Here is a 13,227-nt window from a genome sequence, read left to right as displayed (position 1 = left end):
GTAATTCCAAACTCTGATTAAAATCTCGTCAGAGTAAGAAGATACTGTCTACCCTTAATCAGTCATATGAGTTTATCACTTGGAAAGGCCTTTGATAAGCAGTCTTCAGTCTCACACATGTACTTTTTATGCACTAAAATGAGCTTTATTTTTATGCAAAATGTTCATACAAAAATACCAAAAAACCAAACCTGTTGCTGTTGAGTTGAATCTCATAGTGACTCTATAAGACAGAGTAGAACTGTCTCATAGATTTTCCAAGGAGCACCTGGTGGATTTGAATTGCCAAACTTTTGGATAGCAGCCATAGCTCTTAACTACTACACCACCAGGGTTTTCCATACAGAAATAGATGTGACATATTTGAGAAACATGAGTTAATAAGTACTACTTGCTATTCCCATCTTCCTTAAGGCAGAAAAATATGCCATAGATGAGCATTGGAATTGCAGGGGTCTGGTGATCTTAGACCTCTAAAGGGATCTCTAGAACAACAAAATTAGAAAATGATTTTTTTTTTCCTATATTATATGATATAATTAATTGGTTCAACTCAGTGTTATTAAAATAAAACATGTACCTTTAAAAGATAAGAACACCCTTTTATTAGATTTCTGACTAATGCTTACCATTCTAGTTTATTTATCATCTAGATTTTGAAAGCAGGTAGTATTATATTTCCTATGCAGTCTACCTGTTGCCATCAAGTTGATTCCGACTTATAGCTACCCTATGGGGCAGAATAGAACTGCTCCATAGGACCTCAAGAAGCAGCTGGTGGATTCAAACTGCTGACCTTTTGGTTAGCAGCCGTGGCATGATGTAGCTCTTAACTACTGTGGCACCAGGGCTCCAAACCAAACCCACTGCCATCGAGTCGATTCTGACTCATAGCGAACCCATAGGGTTTCCAAGGCTGTCTCTGTGGAAGTGGACTGGCACATCTTTCTCCCACAGAGCTGCTGATGGTTTCGAACTGCTGACCTTTTGGTTAGCAGTTAATCACTTTAAACACTGCACTGCCAGGGCTCCTTATGCAATATAGAAGTACTGTAATAATGGCTTCCCTCTTTACAGAATTTAAAGCACTGAGCTCTGAGGCATCATGGAATATTTGACTGGAGCCTTAGACTTACAGCTGTTTTAATAAATTAATTGTTAATGCTCTCATTTCCTGTCTCTATAAATATATCTAAAAAAAGACCTTAGCAAGTTTATAGAAAGTATATGTAGAGATTATGTTGATTGAAATTAATTGAAATGCCCTTATCCATTTATTTGAGTAATTTTAGTACTATCTCAGTGTTTTGATGTTAGTCTAGAAAGTAGAGTGAAGCATAAAATCTGTAATATTGTTGGACTTTAAACCATATTTCCTATGATATCTTTTTCTGCCAAATATTTTCTGGTATATTTAATGATAAATGGAATATATTTTATGCCATTAAGCATTACTACGTTTGTGCTTGGATTTTTTTTTAGGATGTAGAAGCATTAATGGACAAGCATAGTATCTTAGAAAAAGGCTTCCTAAAAGAAAAAGAGCAAGAAGCTGTTTCTTTTCAAGATAGATACAGGGAACTTCAGGTAAGTCCAGTGAAATTAAAATTTTAAAAGTAGATCTTTTGATCAGGCTTTCAAATGACTTTCAAAAAGTCCTCAGTCCCCTTTCTTTGCTTTACTTTTGCTATAGCACTTACTCGATTATTTTGATTTGCTTATTACTAGTTTCCCCTGCTGCCCAACTACCTGAGTTAAGCTTCATGAGATTGGGGACTTTACTTTTCCTTGCCTAGAGCAGGACCTGGCATGTAGTAATGCTTAGTGGATATTTTTGAATGACTGACTGAATGGATAAATACAGTAAACACATTGTGTAATGCTTAATGAATATTTTTGAATGACTGACTAAATGGAAAGATACACTAATCACATTGTGTATGTCCATACCCATCAATTCTATACGTGTAATTATGGTGCGTACTACAAGGCACAGGACTGAGTATTGAAAGAAATTTGTGTTATTTTTGTTTCCTTTGAGTGGCTTATTCTGGGCCCTTTAATGAAACATTTACCTTTGCAAATTCAGTTTTTCCTGTATGTTAATGGGAATAATAACACAGCTGAGAGACCATGAAGGATCTGGCATATAATACTTTGAACTTTTTATAGTAAAGGCCAATATGAATGCCAAGTGACATTATCATTATTGTCTTACTGCTTTTTACTATAGCAATAATCTAAGTGTGATGACTTGCACCTTCAAAAGTAGTATTCAGTTCGAAGAGCTCTTCTTACCAGATGTTTTCAAAGAAAACTTTTTTCAGATGATTATACTTCAGTACCAGTGGGCCTCTTTTTTTTATAGCAGGTGGATAAAAGAATAAACTAATTTATGGAATGTCTTATCACCTTTGTTAAATAAGTAGTATGAAAATGTAGGAGGTCTCATAGCCAAACTGAACTCAAAAGCAGACTTGCTTTTTTAGCTAATCTGACTGTGTATCATTTCTGAGGAAGTATTTCTTTTGTTACATTTTCATAGGTCTTTGAGGCTCTGTTTTTTTCTTTCTTTCTTTCTTTTTAGTCTTAGGCATTTGGGGTATTTGGTATGATATGTTGGATCTTATTTAAATCTTGTATATAAGTAGGCTTCTTCTGATACTACACTGGTTGGGGAAAGGAAAGTGCCACTTTGTTACTCTCAGGTGAGAGTGAAATTCCAAGTTTCCTCCTTAACTCCGTTTGATACCCTGGGGAGAGAGGGGTGCCTTGTTACTGCTGGGAGAAAATGGGATTTTAGGCTCCCCGTATGCCTTCACTCCCCTATGTGTCTGTCAGTTTGTCATGCTGTGGGGGCTTGCATGTTGCCGTGATGCTGAAAGCTATGCCGCCGGTATTTGGATACCAACAGGGTCACCCATGGCAGACAGGTTTTAGCTGAGCTTCCAGACTAAGACAGACTAGAAGGAAGGACCCGGCAGTCTACTTCTGAAAAGAATTAGCCGATGAAAACCTTATGAATAGCAGTTGAGCATTGTCTGATATAGTGTAGGAAGATGAGCCTCCCAGGTTGGAAGGCACTCAAAAGACGACTAGGGAAGAGGCACGTCCTCAAAGTAGAGTCAACCGTAATGCCATGGATGGAGTTAGGCTTTCGGGATCTTCATTTGCTGATGTGGCACGACTCAAAGTGAGAAGAAATGGCTGCAAACATCCATTAATAGTTGGAATGTGGAATGTACGAAGTATGACTCTAGAAAAATTGGAAATCGTCAGAAATGAAAAGGAACACATAAACATCAATATCCTACAGATCAGTGAGTTGAAATGGACTGGTATTGGCCATATTGAATCGGATAGTCTTATGGTCTACTATGCCGGGAGTGACAGCTTGAAGAGGAATGACATTGCATTCATCATCAAAAAGAATATTTCAAGATCTATCCTGAAGTATAACGCTGTCAGTGATAGGATAATATCCATACGACTACAAGGAAGACCAGTTAATACAAGTATTGTTAAAATTTATGCACCAACCACTAAGCCACAGATGAAGAAATTGAAGACTTTTACTGCTTCTGCAGCCTGAAATTGATCAAACATGCAATCAGGATGTTTTGGTAATTACTGGTGATTGGAATGCAAAAGTTGGAAACAAAGATGAAAGATCTGTGGTTGGAAAGTATGGCCTTGGTGATAGAAATGATGCCAGAGATTGCATGACAGAAATTTGCAAGACCAACGACTTCTTCATTGCAAATACCTTCTTTCACCAACAGAACCGTGACTGTATACGTGGACCTCCAGATGGAATGCACAAGAATCAAATTGAGTATATCTGTGGAAAGAGATGATGGAAGAGCTTGATATTAGTCAGAATAAGGCCAAGGAGTGACCCGACTGTGGAACAGACCATCAATTACTCATATGCAAGTTCAAGTTGAAACTGAAGAAAATTAGCATAACTCGACAAGAGCCAAACTGCAACCTTGAATATATCCCATCTGAATTTAGAGACCATCTCAAGAATAGATTTGATGTGTTGAACACTGATGACCGAAGACCAGATGAGTTATGGAATGACATCAAGCACATCATCCATGAAGAAAGCAAGAGGTCATTAAAAAGAAAGGAAAAACAAAACAAAACAAAATGGGTGTCAGAAGAGACTCTGAAACTTGCTCTTGAACGTCAAGTAGCTAAAGCAAAACGAAGAAATGATGAAGTAAAAGAACTGAACAGAAAATTTCAAAGGGCAGCTCGAGAAGACAAAGTAAAGTATTATAATGACATGTACAAAGAGCTGGAGATAGAAAACCAAAAGGGAAGAACATGCTCAGTATTTCTCAAGCTGAAAGAACTGAAGAAAAATTTCAAGCCTTGAGTTGCAATAGTGAAGGATTCCATGGGGAAAATATTAAATGACCCAGGAAGCATCAAAAGAAGATGGAAGGAATACACAGAGTCATTATACCAAAAAGAATTGGTCGACGTTCAGCCACTTCATGAGGTGACGTATGATGAGAACTGGTGGTACTGAAGGAAGAAGCCCAAGCTGCACTGAAGGCATTGGCAAAAATCAAGGCCCCAGGAATTGATGATGTATGTTTCAACAAATGGATGCAGCGCTGGAAGTGCTCAGTTATCTCTGCCAAGAAATTTGGAAGATAGCTTCCTGACCAACTGACTGGAAGAGATCTATATTTATGCCTATTCCCAAGAAAGGTGATCCAACTAAATGTGGAAATTATTGAGCAATATCTTTAATATCACAGGCAAGTAAAATTTTGCTGAAGATCATTCACAAGCAGCTACAGCAGTATATCTACAGGGAACTGCCAGAAATTCAGGTTTGATTCAGAAGCAGATGTGGAACAAGAGATATCATTGCTCATTCCAGATGGATCCTCACTGAAAGCGTACAGTACCAGAAAGGTGTTTACCTGTGTTTTGTTAACTATGCAAAGATATTCGACTGTGTGGATCATAATAAATTACGGATAACATTGCGAAAGATGGGGAGTTCCAGAACACTGAATTGTGCTCATGAGAATCCTGTAGATAGATCAAGAGGCAGTTGTTCAAACAGAACAAGGGGGTACTGCATGATATAAAGTCAGGAAAGATGTATGTCAGGCTTGCATCTTTTCACCATACCTATTCAACCTATATGCTAAACAAATAATCCGAGAAGGTGGACTATATGAAGAAGAATGGGGCATTAGGATTGGAGGAAGACTCATTAACAATCTGTGTTATGCAGATGACACAGCCTTGCTTCCTGAAAGTGAAGAGGAGTTGAAGCACTTACTGATGAAGATCAAAGGCTATAGCCTTCAGTATGGATTAAACCTCAACGTGAAGAAAACAAATATGATCACAACTGGACCAGTAAGGAACATCATGATAAATGGAGAAAAGATTGAAGTTGGTAAGGACTTCAGTTTACTTCGATCCACAATCAACACCCGTGGAAGCAGCAGTCAAAAAATTAAAAGACACATTGCATTGGGGAAATCTGCTGCAAATGAGCACTTTAAGGTGTTGAAGAGCAAAGATGTCACCTTGAAGACTAAGGTGCACCTGACCCAAGCCATGGTATTTTCAGTCGCATCATATGCATGCGAAAGCTGGACAATGAATAAGGAAGACCGAAGAAGAATTGACACCTTTGAATTGTGGTGTTGGGAAAGAATATTGAATATACCATGGACTGCCAAAAGAATGAACAAATCTGTGTTGGAAGAAGTACCACCAGAATGCTCCTAAGAAGCAAGGATGGCGAGACTATGTCTCACACACTTTGAACATGTTGTCAGGAGGGATCAGTCTCTGGAGAATGATATCATGTTTGGTAAATTACAGGGTCAACGAAGAAGAGGAAGACCCTCAGTGAGATGGATTGATACAGTGGCTGCAATAATGGGCTCAAGCATAACAACTATTGTGTGAGCACGGTGCAGGGCCGGGCAGTGTTTTGTTCTGTAGTACATAGGGTCATTATGAGTTGAAATTGACTGAATGGCATGTAACAACAACAGCAACAACATACACCTTCACTGACACCACTCTGGCTGGGAGGAGGAAAGGTTCTTTGTAACTGTTCCCCATGTGCCCATACTGATACCACTGGGGTAGAGGGAGGGCCTTGTTACCCTCCGGATGGTGCTGAAATTTCTGACTTCCTACTCAACCCCCTCTGACAGAGGCAAGAAGGGGGACAGATCCTCAACTCAGGGTGGGAATGAAAGTTCTGTTGCCCCACTTAGTTTTCTCTGATAGGAACTCAGGACAGCCAGGAGCACCTCTTACAGCTGGATGAGGGTGGAAGTCTAGGTTCCACACTTGGCCTTTGCTGAGAGGAGTGAGGATGGGCCCATTGTTTTTTTCCATGGTGCTTTGCTAGGGTAGGTCATTTATTGCCTTCAGCTTTTCTTTTTTGCTAGGTTGCTTCTTTTTTCATCCTTTGCCTAGAGAAAGAGTGCTTTTCTTGTTTTTTTGTATGTCTGTGCTCATTGGCATTTCTAGGTTTCTGGCCCTTTCAGTACCCAGTCGGTATATATGAGACAGGAAGAAAGTTCACAGAACTCTTTGCTGTTTCATTCCTCAGGTCCACCGCATGTCTGAAGGTGATCTGCCTTCTCTTCGCTTTTCAGAATCTCTTTATATTTGTTTTAAATATAATGTCCAGGCCTTTTAGCTGTACTTAGTGAGGAAAATGGGGAGGAATATGTACCTCTTCCATTTTGGACTTGAAGTGGAATAAAAAAGTACATTTTTCATTTTCAGTGTTCTTTGTTTAGTTACTTCTGGAAATTGATTTCAAGCTTCAAGTATATTAATTTAACACATGTAATTTGTTACTTTTTATTTTTTTAGTAAAAGATATTTTAAGCAATCATTACTCATGGGATCTCAGTGGATGGAAGGTGGGGGATGAAAATACGGATAATTCAAAAAGGGAGATTATTGATAAATATGTGAATCTCTTGTTTAGGTACCTTTGAAAGTTTGTGCATATATGTGTTAGACATTCTCAAAATGTATTTTCGACAGAAGTACTAAATAGTGTTGTATAGATTTGATTCACCCTCGACCTCCTTTCTAGAACCTGTTTCTGCCTGGGGATGTAGGCTTTATTCAAATTGGTACAAAGTTAGTCCCACCTAATAATTTCTTGGGAATAGGAGATGATTAAATTTCTGTCAAAGAGGCAACTGTATGCTAAATGCTTATAAAAAAAAAATTAGCAAGGACTTACAGTGGTCAGTACGTAGTGATTATATTACGTTCCTTCTTTGGGAATATGATCTCCCATTCCCTCTAATATTTGAAAGTCAATATATTTATTGTATATTTTCTGTAGAATATGACAATCCATATATTATTTATATTGAGGCATCTAACATGTAGGTTTTCTAGTATTTGTGGAGCTTAATGATACAGAAGAAGTTTTCTGCTGCATATGATTACAGAGATAATATGTTTGTGCTTGCTTCTGTGTGCTATCCTAAATAAAGCAAAATTTATAAGAATGTAAAATAATACTGACGAAACTAAATTACATTACCTGAGAAGGTTTAATTAAGAAATTTTAATTCACTGTGTCTTTATAAAAATAATATTGTGGAAAATGAGGACAATACAGAAAAAAAAAAAAGCAAAAATCATACTATTTCCTTTGTAAAACCTAAGTATTTTCACCTGATTTTAAGATGTAGGGCTTTGAAATTTTAATTTTGTGAAGAAATCTACCTCCACTTATGTCATTGTTGGGTGTGCCTTTGTCAAGATTTTAGTCTGACCAGAGAAGGAGTAATTAATAAATGGAATGTTTGTAAAACCTTTAAACAAACTCATTTTTTTTTTTTTTAACACACCGTGTTGAACTGCTACAGAGAACTCTAACTGTGTTGTTTTATGCGATATGGTCTAATTACCAGAATAGGTGGAGTGGTGTGAATGTGCCCATAACAGAAGGAAATAACGAATACTGTGAACTCTACAGTACAAATGAGGGTGTGCACTACCTCTCCTTTTCCTTTTCTCTCCGGGTGTGTAGCCTAACCAGAGGAAGAAAAATGAGTCATGCCGCATTTGTCAGAGATAGCTATTTAAAGAACTTTTATGACACTTCATTGGAGAGCTCCTCATTTTAGTACAACTGGGACTCCACACCCTTTTGTCTTTTTTCTTTGATTCCCATAGCAGGTTGGTCAGCACCTGTGACCAGCACCAAGTAAGGAAATTTGGCAGCTTATCAGATCACACGTTTTGCAATGCTGCCATATTAAAAAAAAAAAATTAACGGAGACAGCTGGTTGTTAAGTTGTCATCTCTGACAGTTGTCAGTGTTGGTAGCTGTAGCTTGCTTTGGAAATTTTCTGGATAATGCTTTTAAAGACTAGGCTTGTCCTTCTCCAAATACCATTTCCCACAAAATGCCTCCTGGTTACAGTAGCTTGATTATTCTGCTTGGGAACGTAATTAAAAAATGAGAAAACACTATTAAGTGAAACTACAGTGTTTAAAAAAAAAAAAAATATTTTTCATTTTTTTGAAACACTGTAGTTTCAAAGGATCTTCCAATTACTACCTGTGTTCTATTGCTCACTTTACAGCTTATATCACTTAAGTGTAAATAGATATCATTGTTAATACTTTCGTATACTGTTTTAAAATGGGAAATAGTCAGGTATTAGACATTTGCCCCCTTGGCCAGATACTGCTATTATAATTGTGCTTTATAACATTTGGTTAAGGGTGAATAAGAGCTTGATAACCCTGAACATTTAATTTGAAGACCTGGTATGAATTGCGTAATAGCCGAAAACGTAGTTTCCAGTCCTACTTCCAAGAGTGGAGAGTGCTGAAGGAAATTCTAATTAATCATAGCCTGAAGATACTACATTTATTCACCTATCTTTAAGCATGATTGATTATACTTTCAAGAGAACAAATGGAATCAAAGGAGAATAAAGATTTTGTGTTTTGGTTGGGCTCAAATATTTGTGATTTCCTTCTAGTACTATATTTTAGGTTGGATTAGATATTGTGAGAATGAATAAAATTCAGTTATTAGGAAACTTTCATCTTATAAAGGGAGAGTCATTATGAAAGGAAGGGAGTCATTGTGAGATACACCCAAATATTTTGTTTCTTATTCCAAAGTTAATTAAATTACCAAATCTATAAGCTAAATAATATTTAGGGGACCTCTTTGCTAAACTGTATTAGAACAATAACCACTATTGTAACAGGCATTTACATTGATTAATTTAAAGGAACAAGCTTTGTATTCTTGAAAAGTTTATCAAAGCAAACTGGTAGAATAAAAAAAAATGTAGAATACTTATATAAAAAACAACATATCAAGGGTTTGAATATATTTTACTCAATGTGCTAGTGTTCTACATTTCTTAAAAATGAGACTGCCTTAGTTTCCTAGGGTTGCCATAACAAAATACCACAAAGTGGGTGGCTTTAAAGACAGAAGCTTGTTTTCTCACAGTTCTGGAGGTTACAAGTTCAAATTCAGGATGTTGGCAGGTTCATGTATTCCCTTGATCCATTCTTGGGGAATATTCTTCCTTGTCTCTTTTTACTTCTGGTAAACCTGTTACCATCCAGTTATTTCCGACTTACGGCAAGCCCACATGTTTCAGAGTAGAACTGCACTCCATAAGGTTTTTAGTGTCTATAATCTTATGGAAGTAAGTTGCCAGGTCTTTTCTCCACGGTGCTATAAACCATTTTCTCACCCAGGGACCTCCGCTTCTGATAGTTCTGGGCATTTCTTTGAGGTCCTTGCTTATAGACAGATCCTCACATGGTGTCTTCAGCCCTGTCTTTTTTGGGGACACAGTTCAATCCATTACAAAGGCTTTTTCAGGTCAAAGTGATACATTTAAAAATACTGCTTGATGCTTTTGCTTCCTTAATTGGACTTCCTTTAAATTTTAAAACAGTTTTAGTTCTCGATCCTTGCTAACATTAAAATCTCTAGGGAAGCTTTAAAAAATACACAAGTATTAGCTCACAGGAGTTAAATAAATAATACGTTCAAGTGGTCCAAAGATCAGAAAGTACATATAGTAAAACAGGCATATAGTAAAAGGGCTACTCCTCATCCTATGTTTCATTCACTTACTTCCTGTCCCTTTCAAATAAGTGAACACTGTTAGTTTCTTTTTATGCTTCCAGAGTCTTTTAAAATACATATAAAGGCCACTTTCAGATATATATATATATAATTTTTTGTCTGTAAGAAGATAGTGTACTAAATACACTTTTATTTTTTTACGTTTTAAACTATTCATTTATGATTGTTTCTTGGAGGACTTTCTAACAGTGATTCATCAACAGATTCCTTAACCCTGCCTCCCCCCGTTGGGTATCTGAAATATATTAGTCCATTCTCTTATATTATAAAGTGTTGTCAAAGTTTAATCTCAGTCTATCCTAGAAAAATTATTGGACTTTAAGGAACAAGAATAATAGAAAGAGTACCTATCTGAAAGTCTCTCCTCTTTTTCTTCTATTTCTCTTAAGGTATTTTCAAGTTGAGCTTATTTGATCTTATACTCTTTTTAGTTTAGTCATCATTTCAGAAATGATTTGTTCTTTTAGTTATAATTCTTTTCTGAAATCCTTCACTTTATTTCAGAGTTTTTCTAATTCTGATTTATGTTGTTCTTTAATCTACATTTATTATTTTCCTAATATCTTTAAAGTAACTTTGAAATATAATTTTTATCATATATTTATATATGTATATATCTATATCTGCATGTATCTCCTGTGCGTTCATTTTCTGTAGGGATGTTATTCTGCTCCCCCTTTTTTAATAGTAATATTGTATGAGATTTTATCTTAATACTTTTATGTTATTTATATTTACATGAAATTAGTTTCATGTTATGCATTTTACATGAGATTAGTTTTCCTGAATTTCTTAAATGGAGAAGTGATTTAAGATACTTCTTTTTTTTTTTTTTATGATTCTGAAAAGGTTCTTGTCTAATGTTATGGCAAATTAAAATAAAATATGGTGGCTGACATTTTTAGATTTTTCTGAGTCTCTTCCATTCTTCTTTTATCTTGACTCTTTTTTTCCTCTGTATTGTATTTGGCTTGGGCAATTTAGATTTTATTCCTAATAATTTCTCTTCATACGGGACTTTGCCCTGAAGGTATTTAGTGTTTATTTGGCCCAGCCTACCCTGGGCCATGGAGACCTTAATGGAGACCACTTACGTGTATTCTCTACTGAAATGTACAAACCTCACAGTTTCAGTTGCTGTCCTCATATTGGCCTGCCTACTTTTCAGTGATTATCTTTTAGCCATTTTGGAATGCCCATGTCTGTCCTTTTGCTTTTATCTTTTCTCCTACACAGATTCTAATGTCATGCAGGTCTTAGAACTGTTGGTGGTCTGTCCTTGCCTGCCCATATTCTGGTATTCACAATAATACTGTGACATCTTTTTTTATGAGTAGTACATATTGAATATGGGTTTTTGGTTCTACATTTTTAGGTGCTCTGTGTCTTTTTGTGTGAGGGTTTAGAGAGGTCTAAATATTATGCCACTACTAACGCCCAGCTGTACTTGTCATCCGGCCTCAGTCACACAGAGGTGCAGTGGAACTCAGAGGACCACTGAAGGTGGCAAACGACTTAGGACATGGTTAACCAGGAAGGAAAAGGATAGTTCATCTCAACTGTCAAGATGATGCCTGTTAATCTCTGAATGTGACCAGCCTTTGTCCTTATTTCAATTAAGAAAAAAAGCAGCGTCATAAAATTTTTTTTAAATGACAGTAACAATGTACATAATTATATAAGAACAAAGTAGTTCATTGCAGTGTCATTATTAACAATGAAAGAGTGAAGACAATCTAAATGACCATTATTGGGGCCTCTTACATAAATTATGACATATCATATTCAGTGGAATACCCTGCTGGTGTAAAAGAAAACCCATTGCTGTAGAGTCGATTCCGACTCATAGCGACCCTATAGGAGAGAGTAGAACTGCCCCATAGAGTTTCCAAGGAGTGCCTGGTGGATTTGAACTGTGACCTTTTGGTTAGCAGCCTAGCTCTTGACCACTATACTCCCAAGGTTTCCAGTGTAAAAGAAGAACAAGAAAACTCTTTTTGTAATTATATGGAATGATTCTGTGATGACACATTGTTGAGAGAAATGATCAAGGTGCAGAACATTGTGCATAGCTTGTATAACAAATGCAATTATTTGTATAACAAAAGGTAAAAAAAAAAAGAATGTATGTAAACAAATATGTTTTCTTGTATGTACGTAGAAGATTTTCTCTGAGTATATTTAGACAGCATTGGTTGCCTCCAGGGAGAGAATTGAAAGGCTGGGAGACAGGGCAGGAGGAGTGTTGGTAGCTGTGTACCCAGCTGCATTCTTTTGAATTTTGCGGCACGCGAATACTAATCTAAACAAACAGATCAATAAAATTAAAATTGAATGTAAATAAAATTTTTACAGCACAAACTTTCTTCTCTTTTACCAGTTTGTGGTCATTAAAATCCTTTCAATTTGAATAATACAATTATTATTCAAATTTGTGCATCAACCACTAGTGTAAAATATGAAGAAATTGAAGATTTTTACCAATTTCTGCAGTCTGAAATTGATCAAACATGCAGTCAAGATGCATTGGTAATCACTGGTGATTGGAATGGGAACGTTGAAAACAAAGAAGTTAGAAATATGGCTTTGGTAGAAACGATGTTGGAAATTTCATGATACAGAATTTTGCAAGAATGACAGCATATTCACTGGAAATACCTTGTTTAAATAACATAAATGGTGACAATACCCATGGATCTCACCAGATGAAAAACACAGGAATTGAATTGACTATGTCTGTGGAAAGGGATGATGGAGAAGCTAGTTTCATCAGTCAGAACAAGGCTAGGGGCAGATGGAGGAACAGATCATCAATTGCTCATATGCAAGCTCAGGTCGAAGCTGAAGAAAATTTAAAACAAGTCCACAAGAGCCAGAGTATGCCCTTGAGTATATCCCACCTGAATTTAAAGATCATCTGAGGAGTAGATTTGATGCATTGAACACTAATGACCACAGACCAGATGACTTGTGGTATGACATCAAGAAAATCATACATGAAGAAGGAAAAAGGTCATTAAAAAGACAGGAAACAAAGAAAAGACCAAAATGGATGTCAGAGG

At 36.5% G+C, this 13,227-nt stretch overlaps 1 protein-coding gene across 13 annotated transcripts in view; it reads left to right on the top strand.

Annotated features, from left to right (window-relative positions):
• The window catches only part of CCDC91 (coiled-coil domain containing 91), a 449,582-nt gene that overhangs the window by 169,688 nt on the left and 266,667 nt on the right, over positions 1-13,227 (top strand). For all 13 annotated transcript variants that reach the window (XM_023555097.2, XM_003405370.4, XM_023555080.2 and 10 more), the window contains one exon: positions 1,483-1,587. In XM_023555097.2, coding sequence (XP_023410865.1) covers positions 1,483-1,587 — 105 coding nt within the window. The remainder of the gene's footprint in view (positions 1-1,482; positions 1,588-13,227) is intronic.

The sequence above is a fragment of the Loxodonta africana genome, chromosome 4 (genome assembly GCF_030014295.1).
Source record: "Loxodonta africana isolate mLoxAfr1 chromosome 4, mLoxAfr1.hap2, whole genome shotgun sequence".
Taxonomy (NCBI): domain Eukaryota; kingdom Metazoa; phylum Chordata; class Mammalia; order Proboscidea; family Elephantidae; genus Loxodonta; species Loxodonta africana.
This window is presented reverse-complemented; position numbering and strand designations above follow the sequence as displayed.